The sequence below is a fragment of the Muntiacus reevesi genome, chromosome 18 (genome assembly GCF_963930625.1).
Source record: "Muntiacus reevesi chromosome 18, mMunRee1.1, whole genome shotgun sequence".
In the NCBI taxonomy this organism is placed as follows: Eukaryota; Metazoa; Chordata; class Mammalia; order Artiodactyla; family Cervidae; genus Muntiacus; species Muntiacus reevesi.
The window spans coordinates 8,978,015-8,996,691 of NC_089266.1; the positions used below are offsets into that span (position 1 = coordinate 8,978,015).

The 18,677-nt window shown below is 52.2% G+C and overlaps 1 protein-coding gene across 7 annotated transcripts in view; it reads left to right on the top strand.

Moving 5' to 3' along the window:
* The window catches only part of TNRC6C (trinucleotide repeat containing adaptor 6C), a 112,313-nt gene extending 98,777 nt beyond the window's left edge, over positions 1–13,536 (top strand). For 4 of the 7 annotated variants that reach the window (XM_065908711.1, XM_065908713.1, XM_065908716.1 and 1 more), the window contains 7 exons: positions 852–1,043; positions 1,485–1,628; positions 4,939–5,055; positions 6,912–7,106; positions 7,827–7,897; positions 8,429–8,568; positions 10,494–11,211. In XM_065908711.1, coding sequence (XP_065764783.1) covers positions 852–1,043; positions 1,485–1,628; positions 4,939–5,055; positions 6,912–7,106; positions 7,827–7,897; positions 8,429–8,568; positions 10,494–10,854 — 1,220 coding nt within the window. In that variant the 3' untranslated portion in view covers positions 10,855–11,211. Of the gene's footprint in view, positions 1–851; positions 1,044–1,484; positions 1,629–4,938; positions 5,056–6,911; positions 7,107–7,826; positions 7,898–8,428; positions 8,569–10,493; positions 11,212–12,274 lie in introns of those variants that run through there. The other 3 variants (XM_065908714.1, XM_065908715.1, XR_010659616.1) reach the window with 2 other exon arrangements.
* Positions 13,537–18,677: the final 5,141 nt, after the last annotated feature.

The following is an 18,677-nucleotide window of genomic DNA, read 5'->3' on the forward strand; positions in this document are numbered from 1 at the left end:
CTGAGAAGTAATTAAAAGTGCCCCAGAGCAGCAAAGAATACAGGTCATGGCTGCACACTTGTAATGTATATCTGTATCTTCAACCAAAAATTTGTCTGAAGGATATTTTTTTCAATAAAATGATTAAATGCAATAGGAAAATCTAATGCTTAGAAAAGATAAAAAGCAAAAATGCTAATAACCATGGAATTCCCTGGAGGTCCAGTGGTTAGAACTGGACACTTGCACTGTCTGGGCCCAGGTTCAATCCTTGGTCCAGGAACTAAGATCCCACAAGCTGCTCAGCCAAAAAAAGAAAATGCTAATAACCGTAGGTGGTGATCTCACTGTTAAGCATTGAATTTAGCTCTTAATTTCCTGGTAGCATAAACAACAAAGGAAATTTGATAGGGAACTTAGTTTTCTCTCGATATAAAGCACTCTAAAAAGAAAAAATTCTCCCTGATGATTAGTTCTACAGGAAAATTACCACATGCTATCCAGGTACTTTCCTTGGAGGAGAGCGCTCAGTCGCCCAGGGAGGTAGGGTTAGGCCTCCCAGGCCACGCAGAGGCCAGCAGACGAGGGGAGGGACGCGGACAACAGCAAGGACAGCAGCTGACCATGGACGCTGACTGGTTGTCCCCAGAGAGCCCGACTGTGGTGGGGTGTGCCTTTATCGAGAATTCCTGATGACAAACTGAGGGGGTTCTTGAAGCGTGTGTCTTTCCAGGTCGAGTCTGGGCTGGCTGAAATAGTCACTTCCCCTGGAGTTTGCTGGCCGCAGGGAGGCTGACGGCGGAAGGCAAGGCCCAGCCCAGGGGCCGGGGTGCCCCGTTCACTCCGCTCTCTGTTTCCTGCCCTCCCTCCAGGTGCTATCCCTGGAGGTCTGAGCATCGGACCTCCAGCCAAGTCCTCCATCGACGACTCCTATGGCCGGTACGATTTAATCCAGAGCAGCGAGTCACCAGCCAGCCCTCCTGTAGCTGTCCCCCACAGCTGGTCACGTGCCAAATCTGACAGTGATAAAATCTCAAATGGCTCCAGCATCAACTGGCCCCCAGGTAAGAGCCTGCAGCAGTTCCGTGCGGCAGCAGGGCTCGAGCCAAGCCCGAGAGAGTGATGAGGCCCGAGAGAAGCCAGGACCCAAACTCAGGATCCTGGGAGCACGAACCCCGTGTCTCTGGCGTTTTCACTGGCAGTCCCTTCACAGATAAATCGCAGGTGTTGTTGGCATCACAGGCTCTTCTGAAGCCCTCAGATCCGTGGAGGAGAGGTGGGGAGGGATTGCTGTGTTCCGTCCACTGAGAGTGTGTCCAGGCTTCATACTCCCATGTGAGCACTCTTTTGGTTTAGTTCTGATACTTCGTTTGCTCCGAAGGGCTGATGCTTTACTGAAGGAAGTCTAAAGTGTGCCTCTGAATTAGCAGACTGTAAACATTTCCGTAAATTGTCATGAAGCAACACGAAGGTGCTCTAATACCCACATGTTTGGAATTTTTCAGAATTTCATCCTGGAGTTCCCTGGAAAGGACTTCAGAACATAGATCCGGAGAATGACCCCGACGTCACTCCTGGAAGTGTCCCCACCGGGCCAACCATCAACACCACCATACAGGATGTCAACCGCTACCTCCTCAAGAGTGGAGGTGAGGGGGTGCCCCGTCAGCATCTGTGTGATGGCCTCTGTGCAGGCGTTCTGCTTCGGGGCAGCGGGCGGCTGTGGGAGGTGAGGCGGGGGCGTGTCAGGCACGTCTGATGGGAACCCTCTCTCACCATCAGACGCAGCGTAAGGGGAAATTGCCTAGTGCTTATGGGAAAATGGAGATAGCTTTGGGCTCCGTGGCCCTGCTGGATTTATTACTACACCATGCTTATACACCCTGTGTTATAAAATAACAATGTTAGCCATCAAGCTTTTTAAGGATAAGGTTTCCACTTGAAATCTCTTTGAACTGGAAGTGAATTGGCCATTTACTTATCCTTCTCAGCCAATTTTTCCTTTCCTCAAAATGTCTGGTAAAAAGACTGACGTCATGCCCCGGGACCTTTTTCCTGGCACAAACTCCTGATGCTATAATGCTTGGCACACCCTGTTTAGGCTTGAGGTTCCAGTTGGCGGAAGTGATGAGCTGAGCCATGAGGTTACAGAACATAAACGCAGACTCAGTTGCAGAACTGAGGAGGGCGGTAGCTCGCCTTCCCTTGAGGCCTGCAGGTGAAGATGCTCTTGTGCGTGCCCCTGCTGACAGACCTCTCTCCTCAGCATTCTAGTAGCAGAAAGAATAGCCAGCTTACCCAAGACGCTCAGCACTAGCAAGGCCACTCGGGTATCTCCCGAGAAACGTTAGTTTAGGTTTCCGGCTAACATGTGGCCTGTGGGGAGAGGCCTCCTTGTCAGTGGTCCTTTGAAGTGATAGGACCCACGCATGCCTGTGGCTCAGGTTGGAGGGCAGCATAGAGCTCCGCCTTCCCGTCTAGTGCAGGAGTGGCGAGGCAGCAGTGTCTCAGCAGGGCGGTTGCAGGCCTCCCCGCTGCTGGGGACGGATGAGTGAGGCAGAGGGGCTCGAGGCTATGGGGCCTGGAGCCTGTTTGAGGTGGTGGGGGTCAGCGCCCCTCAGGAAGCTGCGTGTGGCTGCAGGGCTGTGCCGAGCGAAGGGGTGACTCGGTGTGTTTGGGCTTGTGGAGGGTGGGTGAACATGCCCATCCGGGCAGTAGAAGACCTTAGAAAGAGCCAAGGCTGCTCGGCGCAGAGTGGAGCTTCCTGGCCGGCGTCCAGTGCCAGCCCAAGGTCCCCAGCACCTGGGGCACGCAGGCCACCTCCGCCTTTGCACGCGTGTGCCGTGATGCAACACAGACATCCTGGAGGGCGGGGGAGTCCTGAGGGCAGAGCCGAGCAATCGAGACAGGCGTCAGGGCAGAAGGAAGCTAAGCCTCCAGGGCCCTGGCAGAAATGGGACGTCAGCGGGACAGAGCCTCTAGTGGCCGGCCCTGTGTGACCCAAGGGCGAGTCCCAGGCAGCTCCACCGCAAGACCAGGCCTTGCCTGGGAAAGGGCCCCCACCTCCTGGTGTTATCTGAGAGGAGGGAGAGAAGGAGCGCATCTCTATGTAGAACCTGCTACAGAAAGCCCCACGGCCGCAGAGCCAGGAGTAAACGGCCACGGCCAGACCCCGCTGACCACCTCTCTCTGGGACCCACTTGTGCTCCCCGCACGCGAGGGGCTTCAAGCACCCCAGGGACTGAGCTCGCTCAGGGCCCAGCCACAAAAAACTGTCGTATTCTTGAGTGATGAGCTTAATCTAAAATACAGGGGGAAAAAGATTGAGAAAATATGCCCTGGAAAAAAAGAGTAAGAAATGCCACTAACCTCTTTGATGTTGGCTTATTTATTTTACATAGATCTTAATGGAATTTTCTGTTTTCTTTTATTGAGTACCTAAGGTGTTGGAGATTTATTTACATTTTTGGTTTTTATTTTCATTGGTGTTAAGCTCTGATTTGGTATTAAAAATTCAGGTTAGCTCCGTATTTGTTTGGCTGTTATTTATAGTGCTAACCATTATGAGGTGAATATTAGCCAAATGGTAAAATGCAGTTGTGCCATTGCCTCACAAATTGATACTAAAAAGGAAAATTAGCCATCATTTTATGGGATAGATTCCCCTATTGCACTAAAAATGTCAAAACTAGAACACTGTTAAAACCCAGGTGCTCTACCATTAACTATAAAAGAAGTACCACATTGGGTTAAATAGTCTATAGTTTGGAATCTCGAGTTGATTGCATTTTGTTGGTAAAGAGAAGCAGAGGGTTTAGGAACTAAGGTTAGGTTGTCAGCAGAGCTGACGTCTTTTAAAATCGAAGACCTGCAGATACATTCTCACAATCATCAGTTCTGGTGCCCTCTTCTGAGGAGGTCAGTTACAGCAGGGCCGCTGTGAACAGCCGTGCAAGTTGTAGACTGCACAAGCCTGGGTGGTGCCAACACCTGATAGTCCCTGTGAAAGACACTCCTGAGGCTGTTCAGCGCACCGTCCCAGCTGGGGCCCTGCATCAGGGGCCCCGTGTCTTTTGAGATTCTGTTCATGGCGGTAAGCTTGACTACCAGACTGCTCCGTGCCCCTGTCCCCTCCCCCAGCCAGCTTGCACACACCAGCCAAGTCACTTCCCAAGTCAGAAGAGCTCTGGTCCAGCCTGCTTTTAACACACTGGCACCCCTGCTTCATCCTTCTCCTTCCTCTGCTTCCTGCTTTCCCCAGAGAACAGACCTGGTGACCTGGAAACAGCACCAGCGGGGGTGCTTGGGGCAGGCCCACCCCATCAGCCTGCCTCTCAGGATAGGAACAGGGTCCTCAACAGCAGGAGGCGCGAGTCTGGAGACCCAGTGGCTCACGATGACACAGTTGCGAGGACATGTTTCTCCTGGGTCTTCCTGTATTCAAGAGAGTAATACGAATCTAGGCAAGGAGTCAGGGAAAGTACTGATCTCTTTCTGGCAAAATCTGTAACAAAAAGCTTGGAGTTTTGTTTCATTTTATTCAGTTTTGTAGGTATTGTTGGAGGTATGAAAAGATGGAGGTGGGCCCTGAGTTTTTATTTTTATCTTACCTGGAAGGAGAAATCCATGGGATCCTTCCAAACCCCGACGTATTGTTGAAAACACTCTGTGGTCATTCTCTTCCCTCCAGCTTCCTGGCCTCCAGCACCCCGCACCCCAGCCCCTTCCCCAGGGCCTCTCACAAGGCCCAGGCACCCCAAGGCGCAGTGCGCCTGTGTCTCCCCATCCTCACTGTGGTCGTGGCCCCATCACGTGCTCATTTCCCACCATTTCCGTAAATACAGCCTCGGAGCTTGCTTCTCGGGCGCTAGGACTCTTCCCCGCCCCCGCCCGGGGCTGAGTGGCTCGCCCCACAGGCCCGTGCTCGCCTTTCTTAGAGTGCCGCCTTTGGTTCTGCAGGGTCCTCCCCACCATCATCTCAGAATGCCACGCTGCCTTCCTCGAGTGCCTGGCCGCTCGCTGCCTCCGGCTACAGTCGCTCTTTCAGCAGCCTTGCACCCGCTCCTAGTGTTGCAGGTACGCACCTGGCCTCTCGACGTGCAGGTAGCCTTTTCTTTCTTTCCCCAAACAAAACTGATGGCCTGGCTTTTCCTGGTGGTCTGTCTGCACCCCTCCAAGCTGGGAGGCCGCATGGAGCGATGGAGAGTGAGCCCGAACTTTGCCGAACAGCCGTGGGGCCTCGGGCACCACTCACCCCGTCTCCGGGTGGTGACACCTCCTATCACAAAGATCCTGGGGTTATAGAAGCTCCCCAGCGCAAGATGCACTATAGCTACTGCCTAAATGTATCTGCTTCCCCCCGACCCTCCCACTTCCCCGAAACCACCCTCTTATGACCACAAAACCAGGGGTGTATAAAACTCACAGACTTGAAGGCAGCAGCTGCTGGGAACTGCTGTTATCTGCATTGGCCACCGGGGACCAGGCAGCCCCAGAAGCCCCAAGCTTAACTCCCATCACTCAGATCCATGCGGTGCCTGGGTTATTCCTCTCTCACTGTAGGGTTTACAAGTCTTTCCGGTAAGACATTTCTTTTAGGCTTAAAGGAGAATTGAGAATTAATTTGTTTGTCATAACACCTCTGAAGGAATTTTTACCTGGAAATGTTAAGACAGGGATATAAAGAGATGTGGACACACATACAATGTGGACAGGTTTGCAAAAACATATGGAATTTAAGTAAAGAGAGTTTGTTGTTTATAAATTTCTTTAACTGCATTTCTGCATTCCACCAACCTTCTTGTCCAGCTGTTGTTTAAACCAGCGTCAAAATGCTGTAGGAATTCTCTTTATACCAGTGCCTCGGGAGAAAGTAGTTCCTCTGTAATTTAGCATCTTATTTAAAAAAGAGAGCAAGAGCTTCTGGATTATTTCTAGTCCTTCTAATGTTTATCCTCTCTCATATTTACAAAGGGGATGTATTAGGCCGTTAATACTTCCCAGTCATTTGGCCAAAGAGATGAGCAAACAAAACCATCTTCCATTATCTTGGGCCATTTTTTCTGGCGTTTCAGTTTTTCTGATCAGGGACTCCTGTGCTCAGATGAGCCTTTGTTGTCGTGAAGCTGCAGTTGGCTCCCAGCGGCCAGGGTGGAAGGGGCGCCCTCCGCGGAGCTGGTGCCTGCCTGGTGCTGCAGTGCGGGCCCGGGAGCAGGGCTACGGCAACCACCCTGCCTGCTGCCCTCGGCACGCTGGGCTCCCGAGGCATCTGTGTGGCAGGTCCCCAGGCACAAGAGGGGCCAGGGCTGGCAGTCATCGCGGGCTTTGTTTTTTTCCCGCAAAGAGCCTTAAAGCAGGCTTTCCCCAGCCAAGGCGCCCAGATGCCAATCCTTGGGACAGCTGGCCCACACCCACTTCTACAGGCACAGAGAGCGAGTCTCGAAGCTGTGAAGATAGTGCTGGGAGATGCAAGTTCAGGCGGGTTACGCCAAAGGGCGTGTTGCTCTGATAGGAGACTGACACCTAAAGAAATAGCACAAAGGATGCACACACACACACACACACACACACATGTATATATGTGAGGGCCTCGATCTTGATTAATTTGATACGTGATAAGACGTGTCCCAGCAGAATTTGTGAAATTAGCTTTAGCACTGAACCACAAAAAAGTGCTATTTTTCTGGCGAGCTCGTTTCTGACGCATGTAGCAAATTGAGTATCAGCAATCCTGGCAGGATCTATACAGCCACCGGCAGACTGTGTCTCTGGGCAGAAATTCAGAGGAGTGCCCGCTGTCCTCACGTCGGGGGCTTGACTGGGTGCCTCCCTCGGGCCCCACAGTCTGCTGCAGCCAGAGCTCTCCTGGCATGAGTCCCCATGAGACTTCTCGGTCTCAAGAATACCCGTGCTCCGTTTCTCCGCCTTTCTAGGTAAGCTGTCAGACATCAAATCGACGTGGTCCTCTGGCTCTGCCTCCCACACGCAAGCCTCCCTGTCTCACGAACTGTGGAAGGTGCCCAGAAACACTACTGCACCCACAAGGCCCCCGCCAGGGCTAACCAACCCCAAGCCTTCCTCCGCCTGGGGAGCCAGTCCCCTCGGCTGGACCAGCTCTTACTCCTCGGGTACGCGTCCGTTCTCGCGTCCGGAAGGGCGAGGGGTGGGAGTGTCCGTGCCTAACCCACTTTCCCCTTAGGGAAGGTAGGTGCCTGCCGTATTGTCCTGCGGCTTCTTCAGAAGGGCCCTCGGAGGGCTGAGGGGGGCCGGCGCACCGAGACTCGGGGATTGTCCGGCCCCAGGCTCTGCTGCCGGTGTCTCAGCACCAGCCCTGGGTGTTAGCATACACAGCTTTGCTCTGAGCCAGGAGGTCCCAGGGTCTCGGCACCCACTGAGGGGCCGCACTGGGCCCTCGGAGAGGCCCGTTCACCCAGCATGATGAGGGACTCCATGTGCAGTGTGAGCACACCGCCCTGTCCCAGGGGGCTTCCTCGGGCCCCCTCTGAACTGCGAGGATGAGGGGTGCACAGGGCATTTACGACCCTGAGAGTGAAGCCAGCCTGCGAGTCTGCATTGTTTTGCCAGCAAGTGGGGTTTGAGAGCACTGATTCTAAAGTTGAGGGGGGCGGGGGACAGAGGAGGAGACCAAGACTTCTGGGCAATTCTCGAGTCCCTGCCGCCACACCCGCCCCTGAGGGTCTGCAGGGACCCCGAGTCTGGGTCGGTTTCCAGGGGTGAGAAGGCTGGGAGCGCAGGCTTTTTGCGAGCCTCGTGTGGGGGCCGGGGGCGCTGGGGAGAGCGGTCTGACTCGGCGCAGCCCTGGTGACCGGCTTCCCCCCTGGGCGCAGGTTCCGCCTGGAGTACCGACGCCTCAGGAAGGACAAGCAGCTGGCTCGTTCTCCGCAACCTCACACCCCAGGTACAGGCCGCTGGTGGGGGTATGCAGGCCCGAGGGCCTCGTCCATAACCCGAGTCCGCAGGGTCCGCTGGGTCCGCAGGCAGTGCAGGCAGCGGTGGTCATTTAACTGTTCTGGTGAACTGTTTACTTTTCACCTCTCTGAGGCTTGAAGAGTGCACCCTGATAGCCAGAGCGGCGCGCCCTCACCTGCACCGGCCCCAGGACGATGTGGCCTGTGCCCGTGTGCCCGGGCTCCGGGACCGCGAGGCTCGGGGCGAAGCGCTCTGGTGCGGGGGTGGTCAGAGCCGTAGCAGGTTTTTCTCCTCCTCTTGACAGCCCAGCTCACGAGCTAGAGGGAAATGTCCAAGACTGTAAATTACACAGTAAATGACAAGGGGCACAAGGTTAATATCACAGTCAGTATATGAAGCCCTCTTAAGACATACATCGTCCCGGGGTACTGTGGACCCAGGTTTCCTAAAGCTCGTCTTTGAAGTGCGGCGTGACGACCTCCCAGGACTAGCATGACCGCCCTTCCTCTTCCTCACTCAGATCGACGGCTCCACCCTGCGGACGCTGTGCCTGCAGCACGGGCCCCTCATCACATTCCACCTGAACCTGACGCAGGGCAACGCCGTGGTCCGCTACAGCTCCAAGGAGGAAGCCGCCAAGGCCCAGAAGTCCCTGCACATGTATGTCCCTCCCCTGCCCCGTGCCGCCCTGGCCGCGGCCCGCGGTGCTCAGCCTGGGCCTTGGGAGGGTCCTGGGGCCTCCGAAGCACAGCAAGCTCCAGTCTGGCGGAGTGTGGGCAGGGTCACCTCCCCCCAGGACTCTTTTTGGCTTGCACACAGCTGCCTTTTGCTGTGTCCTCACATCACCCCGTCTGAGTGTGTCCCGACTTCCTCTCCTTCTAGGGACAGTGGTCCAAGTGAATTAGGGCCACCCTCATGACCTCGAGCGTGTGTGCTCTCAGCCACGCCCAACTCTTAGCATCCCCATGGACGATAGCCCTCTAGGCTCCTCTGTCCATGGATTCTCCAGGCAAGGATACTGGAGTGGGTTGCCACTTCTTACTCCAGGGCTCTTCCCGACCCAGAGATCGAACCCACATCTCTTGAGTCTCCTGCATTGACAGATGGATTCTTGATCAAAAGCACACCTTACCTCAGTTCACTCTTTAAAGACTCTCTCCAAACACAGGCACAGTGAGATCTCGGGGCTTAGGATTTCAACATATGAATTTGAAGGGACACAATTCACCCCATGAGAGGTGTCTCATGACATGTCAGTTTCTTCTGCTGCCAAAGTGCCAAGGCTCTGCCGCTTCCCCCCCAACCCCCAGCTCCAGAGGGAGAGGGTCCCCAGGAGAGCACGTGTAGACCCAGGGATGAAAGAAACTTCTCTCCACGGATGTCCCCAGGCATGTGACATGGTGGTGCCTGCTCCTGGGCCTAGTAGTGTTCCCTGCAGCCGACTCCTCTCCCCTGATTAAAGGACTTCCGATAAGAGGTTGTGAGTAGGCCTTCTCAGCAGTGTCACTTGAGGTGCGGGCCCCAGAAATTGATCATTCCTGTTTTTAGCCCAGGGAGAACCGCACTGGTCCTAAATGCTGCCCACCTTCAGTGGTCCACTCAGCCACGTCCTTAGGAATATGCTCTCGATACCACCACCACACAGCTGCTAGAAATATAAAACAAGGGGGAAAAGCTCGTGCTCTGGCCTTGAAGACAGCAGCAGTAAAGCGTGAGCTGCGGGACTTTTCCTGGGTGGCCTGTGACATGAAGCCTCCAGCTGTCCTCCCGTTTTAGAGAAGCAGCAGCACGGGAAGCCAACGAGGGGACACAGGAAGACGCGCGGCTGCTCTGCTGGGTGGCCCCCCGGCCTGCTTTCTGTGTTCGAGTGTGTTTTTTTGAGTTTTTGTTTTGTTTTGAGAGATAACTGATGCTCAACTGCAGTGTCAGTTCAGAGGTGTAGCGCCTGTTGTCCTGACACGTTTCTATGACTGCCACAGGCTCACCACTGTGTGAGCTAACGGGAAATCAGGGCACGTGATTATTACTTCCCATTTGTAGTGAAAACATTTAAGATCTGCTCTGTCCGCTACTTGGACCTAAACAATACAGAACGGTTAACCGTGGTCACCAGGCTGTACCTTACCTCCCAGAACGTCATCGTCTCACCGTTCGTCTGTACCCTTTGACCAGCGTCTCCCGTTTCCCCACCCACAGCTCCTGGAAGCTACCGTTCTACTCCCAAACGTTTCTACAAGTTGGGCTTTTTTGGGGTTCCAAATAAAATACATCGTGCAGTATTTATCTGATCTTTGACTTATCTCACTTAGCATAAGGTCCTCAGGATTAATTAATTAATTAATCTCACCTTTTCTTCGTTGACTATTAGGCTGTTTGCATATGGTGACTATAAATAATGCTGTAGTTACACATGGGAGCTCAGGTATCTATTTGTTTCTCTGTGCTGTCAGTTATAATGTCTCCCTCTCATTTCTGATTTTGTGTCCTCTTTTTTTCCTCGGTTAGGGTAGGTAAAGATTTGTCAAGTTTGTGTTATCTTTTCAAAAACACCCGCTCTTACTTCCATTGCTGTCCTGCCTTTTCAGGTGTGTTCTGGGAAACACTACCATCTTGGCCGAGTTCGCCGGCGAAGAAGAAGTGAACCGTTTCTTAGCCCAAGGCCAAGCACTGCCACCCACCTCCAGCTGGCAGCCCAGCCCGGGGACCAGCCAGACGCGGCTGGGCGCCTCGGGCAGCGCCCACGGCCTGGTTCGGAGCGACGCCGGCCACTGGAACGCCCCGGGCCTGGCCGGCAAAGGGGGCAGCGACCTGCTGTGGGGCGGGGTCCCCCAGTACTCGAGCAGCCTGTGGGGCCCCCCCAGCGGCGATGACGGCAGGGTCATCGGAAGCCCCACCCCGCTGAACACGCTGCTCCCTGGCGACCTTCTCAGTGGGGAGTCCATCTAGCCCCCGGCGGCTCCAGGAGGACACGCTGACCCTCCCCAGCCCGGGCGCTGCTGAGGACCCCGCCCGCCGGAGCCGCCCGGCAGCCCTTTCGAGTACCTCTGTCCAGTACTGAAGACGAACCTTGGCCTCACGCAGGCCTTGCGAACTGTCCCCGAGACAGTGCGGCCGCGCCGGGTCAGCGTCACGTGTCATGACAGGATGCTTCTCTCAGCTTTTTATTTGGTGTCGTCTTACGTTGAACGGTGTGTTGTTGTTTTGATTTTTTTTTTTTTAAGTATAAAAGCTGCTTAGAATAGTTCTATCATGAAGGGCACTTTTCGGATTGTGGGCTGGAAAGGGTTATTTTATCAAGGGAGGGAGGGGTGGGGAGGGAGGGAGGGAGACGAGAAAGCCTATTTAAAACGAGCCTGTGACGATTATGCACATTACCAAGAGGCGGGCCCCGTAATCAGGGGGAGCTGGCGTCCACCACTCGGGACGCGGTCCCGGCGGCCCCGACCGGGAGCCGAGCGGAAGGAGCGGTCTGTGATCTGTTCTCTGTTCCCACGGATCCGCCTATGCACATTACCCTTGTTTCATTACTTTTTCATGTCATTTTTTTTAATCCCAAAAAAAAAAATATTTTTTAAAAGTTTAAAAAAAAAAAAGACATATCAAACATGCAAATACTTGAATCCAGCAGGCCAATATGAAATGTGAACACTTTCTAATTCTACACTTCCAGGTTGAGATCAGTACGCAGAAACAGGCTCTAGGAAACATTTCTAAGTTCACAGCCTATGTGTGTGTGTGTGTGTGTGTGTGTGTGTGTGTGTTGAAACAAGCGTGTGTGTGCATGTGCGTGCGTGCCTGCGCACTTTCTGTGTTCATGTGTTAAGTGTGTGAGGGGTGTAACTGTGGGTTTTCCCTTTTATTCAGTATGTGCTTTTCTTTTTTTTTTTTTGGCGCATTGGTCAAATGTTTATTGTTTATTATTAGCTTCTAACTTTGCACTGAGTGTCCCTGCCCTTCCTCTAACTAATCCTATAGGTTCAAGAAAATTCAGAGGACAGGGCTGGTGACAATTCATGTGTAAATGTTTACTCAAGGACTCTGTTAATTGCGTTTAAAAAAATTACAGTGTATATCTCTGGAGAAATAATATGTATACCTACCTTTAGCAGCTTTTTATCGTGGACTAATGCAAGAAAATTATTACCAGAGTATTGCACCATTTTTCCATTTGGGATATAAAGTTAAAGAGAAAAAAGAAAAAAAAAAAAACTCGCTGAACTGTGGCCATAGATACTTGTAGAGGATGGATGGTTCCTCGAGAGGAACGGAGACAAGCACTTGGGCGTGGGTTGTGACTGCTTTCGTCGGAGCCAGTGGTGAGGGCTCCCACCTGTTTACAGACCTTTTTTTTTTTTTTCTCCTTCAGACTTTAAAATAAAAATAAAAAATTTTAAAAAGGAATTTAAAGAAAAAAAAAAAAGACTTCTGTCGTAAAGAAACCTATTTTCAGAACGCAGATCCGCTACTTCAGAGCTCTGGGATTGAACAGTGTTGGTTTCCCCTCCGGCCATCGTCGTGGACTCTTGTCGACTGTCCCTTTCGTCGAGGTGACGAGTTGTGGTCACTGTCTTGCACACGCGGACGCGCTCTCAGGAAAACCAGGGTTCCCGAGGGACAGCTCCACACCATTTCATGTATTTTGTCACCCAACTCCTAGCACTGAAGATGTTATTAAAAAAAATAATAATAAAAAATAAAGGAAAAAAATAAGAAAAAAGAGGAAAAAAAAAAACACAAAGAAGAAAGATACCTAATCTCTAACGTGTAGCAGTTACGTATGTACCAAATAATGGACTCAAAGGAAATAGATGTTCGAAGAGTGCTTTATATATTAAAAATTGCTTTATGTTTTAAAAAGATGATCAAGGTTTTGATTGTTTTGCAAGAAAGAAAGACAATGGTGTAACATACCCTCAAGTATGTTTAAAAAAAAAAAATATATGAACATGTGCTCCCTGCCTGCTTGATCAGGAAACTTGTGCATTACATTTTTTTTAATTAGCTTTTTAATGGTTTTATCAAAACAAAACAAAAAAGCAAAAAACAGTTTAAAAAAAAGACAAAAAAGGAAAAGAAAAAAAAAAGTTCCTGCAAAATTGCAGATCAACAAAAGCTGGTTTTATAGAGGATCATGAACTATGCACAAACTGGTTCAAGACTTTTTTCTCAAGTTCAGTAGTGTATTTAGCTAAACAGACCTTCCTCAGAGTAAGCGCATCTCATTTGCCATTACATGCGCTCAGTATATTTGATGTACACATGCCCACATGTGTACACCAAATATATGTGCGTGCGTGCGTGCGTGCCCGTGTGCACCCAGACATACAGCTTCCCATGCTGCATTTAGCATCGAGTTGTAGAAAACTGATATTTTTTAATTGGGGATGGAAGTAAAGAATCTCTCCGTTTTTGTTTTTTTTTTTTTTTGTTAGGGTGGGATTTGTTGGGGTGGTTTTTTTTTTTTTGACCTTTTATTTTGAATTAAAGACGTCTGTAACTCTGAGATTAAAAGACAAGTTTGTGGCTTTTAATGTTTTTCCTCATAGAATGTGATTGTTGAAGAAAATGCACCGAAAGTTGCTTTCAAAAGTACAATGCTTTGTTGAATCTTAATAAATGGCAATTCTTTTTTTCTTGGCTGTTCGAATAAATGTGTTTTTTATTTTTATTTTTCAAAGAGGGATGTCATCTATATTCACTTTGTATGTTTTGGGAGAGAGAGCTGTCCTACTGTGTGTAAGAAATGCCCTGTGTCTTTTTATGCTATCCTCGAAAGTTTACATATGTAAGTAGGTACACTCCACATTTTAGTCACCTGACCTGGGATTTTACCATTTGTTTTGGGATGTTGCAGTCGACACCGAAATCGTATTACAAGTCGTTGAGTTGCAGTAGAGCCTAGGGGCTCCCCGCCAGCTGCCCTCCTGGACCCACCCGCTCCATCCAGGAACCAGTACCGTCTGGGACAACCGTGGCACGTGGCCGCAGCTCAGGACTGCTGCTTGCTCTCACCTGTGACCCAGTTTGGGCGTCAAAATATCCAAAGAGGGCTTCCCTGGTGGCTCCGTGGTTAAGAATCCAGTTGCCAACGCAGGAGACATGGGTTCAATCCCTGATCCAGGAAGATCCACATGCCGAGGAGCAGCTACGCCCGTGAGCTGCAGCTACCGAGCCTGTGCTCTAGGGCCCAGGGGCCGCAGCTATTGAGCGCAGGCGCCGCAACTGTTGAAGCCCACGGGCCACGAGCACGTGCTCCACAGCGAGAGAAGACACGACGATGAGAAATCCGAGCACTGCAACTAGAGAGCAGCCCCTGCTCGCCACAGCTAGAGAACAGCCCGAGCAGCAGTGAAAATTCGGCACAGCTAAAAATAAATAAATTTTTAAAAAAAGAAATATTCAGAGAGAAAAGAGTGGTGAAGGTCTTTTGTTGGTCGTAGAAGAACTGACTCATTTGAAAAGACCCTGATGCTGGGGAAGATTGAGGGCAGGAGGAGAACAGGATGACAGGATGAGGTGGTTGGATGGCATCACCAGATCAAAGGACATGGGTTTGGGTAAACTCTGGGAGTTGGTGATGGACAGGGAGGCCTGGTGTGCTGTGGTTCATGGGGTCACAAAGAGTTGGACATGACTGAGGGACTGAACTGAACTGAGCGGAGACATTCTTTTGTTTCAGTAAATTAGCCTTAACTTTTTTTTCTAAGTTGGGTTTTTTTTTTTTTTTTTTTTGGCTACAGACCATTTTTAAAGTCTTTTTTGACTCTGTTAAAATATTGCTTCTGTTCTATGTTTTGGTTTCCTGACCGAGAGACATGTGGGATCTTAGTTCCCCAACCAGGGATCGAACCCGCACCCCCTGCATTGAAGGGGATGTCTTAACCCCTGGCCCTCCAGGGAAGCCCCAGCCTTAGCTAACTGTGCATAGCGTCTTGTATGAGGACCGCTGTAGTGACGGCATTGGCTACAGCAGCAGCAGCCTCTCCCCATGGGCTCCAGGCCGCAGTCAGGAGCCCGAGCACATGGCGCTGGCTCCCAGATCCACCCCAGGATCGCCTGCCACGACCATAAGTAAGTTCAGCGCCAGTTCTCCTATCATCGGGATTGTGAAGATATCCTCTTGAGGACCAACCTAAACGTCCTTTGCGACTTCTGCTCAGAGACCAATGGAGCGAGTGTCTTTTTCTCTCTTATACTCCTAGGGGCCTCAGCCACATTTTACCGAGAAGATAGAACCCAGGTTGGCTCCGGAGGTCAAGACGGCAAGCTCCTGGCTCTGACCAGCCTCTCTAGAAGACCCAGGAGGAGGGCACGGGAGGACCACTGTCAGGAGAAGAAAGGCTAGAAGAAGAGTGAAGCTCAGAACATGGACGACCAGGACACACGCGACATCCTGAACTTGTGTAAACCTGGAGGCCGCGGCTCCGACGGGACCTGGAGCCAGCCCTTCCCCAGCTGTTCACCCGATCCCCTGTGAGTCCAGAGTCACCACGGGGGAGCAAACCATCCCAGCGCCTGCTCACTGGAGAACAAGCTCAGTGCCACCGGGACGGCCAAAGATGAGGCAGACTTCCTGGAGGAGGTGGTTCTTTCCTCCCAAGCCCAGGGCAAATAGGACAGGTGGGAGCACAGAGGAAGATGAGTGACTGCCTCGTGGCCTGAAGCAGGGGCGGGTCCTGGTACCCACGGATGAAAAGGAGACTTGGTGTCTAGAATCAAGAGAAAAGTTCGAGGCTCCGAACTGTACTTTTTCTTTAACTCATTCTGGCAACACCGTGGGAGAAGGCAAAGAAGGCAGGATGCTCAGCAGGGAGAAGCCTGGTGTGTGGAGAAGGGACTTCTGAATGTGGAGTCGGGAAGGAGCCGCCTTGGCCAGCCCGAATTCTAATGACAAGCCACAAGACCCGAGGAGCTGAGTGTGCATTCACTGAGACAGGAAGGTGTTTCTAGAAGGTTCTTTGAATAGAGCACATGGGGTGGATCAGGAAGAAGTCACATAGGAGTCGTGGTGGAAGCATGCGGTTAACTTACTAGCTTCTACACATCCGCTCTCCCAGCAGAAGCACTGTCAACCGGCTTCACGTGTGTGAGTGGTGAGCTCAGTCATGTCTGACTCTTTGCACCCCCACGGACTGTAACCTGCCAGGCTCCTCTGTCCATGGCCTGCTCCAGGGGAATCTTCCCAACCCAGGGATCAAACCCACACCTCCTGCCTTGGCGGGCAGTTTCTTACCACTCCCACCACCTGGGAAAACAGGCCCCTGAAAGGCCGCCCCGCACTCCAGGTGTGGCCCAGGAGCCTGGCTCTCCAGTCACCGTGAAATCCAGAAGCTTGTTTCCAAACACCTCCCGCCCTGCCCCGGAGTGCACAGAAGCTTTGGGCTTAAGTGACATTTCAGATGCTGGTTCTCCATCCTGACTGCATGTCAGAATTATCCAGAAATTTCTTAAAATTCCAGAACCCAGGGCATATCCTAAACCCATTCCACCACAGTCTCTGGTCGAGTGTCCAGGCACCAGGGTCTTTAAATCTCCCCAGTTGATTCCATTGAGCAGCCAAGGCAGAGACGGTGTCAGAGGGAGCCTGTCGGTAGGCTGAGACTGTCGGCCTCCCACCCATTGGGATTCAGCCACTTGCAAGAGCCCAGTGGGTCTCATTCGGCAGTTTACGCTTTTTTTCTTTGTTTTTTGTTTTTTTTTTAAGCAAAACTGCTATGTGCCAGGCATAGTGCTAAGCACCACGTGGGACTGTGTCTATTGTTCCAACAACCTCAAAAGGTGAGGAACAGGGACTGGGAGAGACTGGGAGAGGTTACAGAATGTGCCCAAGGCCATGAGCTGATGAGCATCAAACCCAGGCCCCTCTGATCCACAGCCTTGCTCGGTCAGGGCCCCTCGAGCTCCGTCACAGAACATTACAGCTGGAGGACCTTGAGGCCACGTGCGTATCAGAAGCCACTCTGCTGGGTGACGGATGTGCCTGTGAAGAGAACTGACTGGGACGGGGCGGAGCTAGTGACCCTGGAATTTGAGCCCCGCCGGCCAGGTAGGTGGGTGCCACAGCCCTGAAGAATCTCTTCTCTGGGAAACCTCGGCCTTGATCTTGACGTCCTTCAACTGATAGGACGAGGCCCACACACATTGCAGCGGATAATCTTCTTAAAGTCAGCTGACTGTGGATGCTGGACACCTGCAAAATTCCTTCACGGCAACACCTCGGTCAACGCGCGAATCAGTGGCCAGACACCAGCTGACTGTCACACACGTGTCTGCAGAAACACCCGCAGGCTTCCGGCCAGTTTCTCATCAGCAGCTTGTCCTGACCTCAAGGCAGGCAAAGTGAGTCCAGCCCGTCATAACTGGCGGTACCAGCTCAGGCTGGACGTGGTCAGTTTATTATGTCCATCCATCCAAAAGCACTCTTCATGCAGAGGTGGGCATCTGGGGGTGCTGGCCCCAAGAGGTCAGGTCAAGTCTCCCCACCCAACTTTACCCAGCGGTGCTCATGCCAGGAAGCGCAGCCAAGAGCCGCTGTCCATGTCAGGCCAGCTCCTCCCAGAAGTCCCCAAGCACCACCTGCCTGGTACTAGCCACAAGCAAGAGTCGTGATGTCAGGCTCCCAAGAAAGTCAGGTGGCATCTGTCCCCGCCTGTCTGCCAATGCAGGAGCACCCTCCACACATGGGACAGTCCTCAGGAGAAGGACTATCTGGGGTTAGCATGGGCCCAGCTGGGAGCGTGGTGGATGGCAGAGGCATCTCCACGGCCCACTCTCCCATCCTTTCCCACGGGGCTGCTCCCCCAGCTCCTGCGGACAGCGGGCCTTGGTGACAGCTCCGTCCCCTCCTCCCCACACCCTTGGGCCCACGGCATCCCACAGGCTCCTCAAGCTCTGCCTGGCAGGACTGGGGTCACCTCACTCTGCCACAGGCCTGAGCACTGGCTGCCCTTCCACCCTCCAAAGGCTCCTCTCTCCACGGCTCATTAGCAAATGACCCACCTTATTTCAGCTCAGTCGCTCTGAACTGCCCGACATGTCCATGTCTGAACAGTTGTGTCCGACTCTTTGCGACCCCGTGGATTGCATGCCAGTCTTCCCTGTCCAGCACCAACTCCCAGAGTTTATTCAGACGCATGTCCATTGAGTCAGTTATGCCATCCAACCGTCTCATCCCCTGTCATCCCCTACTCCTCCCACCTGCAATCTTTCCCAGCATCAGGGACTTTTCCAATGAGTCAGTTCTTCACATCAGGTGGCCAAAGTATTGGAGTTTCACGTTCAGCATCAGTCCTTCCAATGAACACCCAGGACTGATTTCCTTTAGGATGGACCGGTTGGATCTCCTTACAGTCCAAGGGACTCTCAAGAGTCTTCTCCAACACCACAGTTGAAAAGCACCGATTCTTCAGCGCTCAGCTTTCTTTATGGTGCAACTCTCACATCCATACATGACTACTGGAGAAACCCTAGCTTTGACTAGACGGACCTTTGTTTGGCAAAGTAATGTCTCTGCTGTCTAGGTTGGTCATAGCTTTTCTTCCAAATGAAAAGACGCTTGCTCCTTGGAAGAAAAGCTGTGACCCACCTCTTTCCCTCCCTAAATTTGCCCTCCACCCAATAACCACTGGAAGCATCACTTCATCATCGGCCACCACACGTTCCACATCTGTCCCCTGTACTCCTCCCCCACCACCTCCCTACACCCCCCAGCAGGGGCTGGCGGGCAGCCCTGGAAGCTGCAGTGCGGTCCATCCCTGCTATGACGGGCT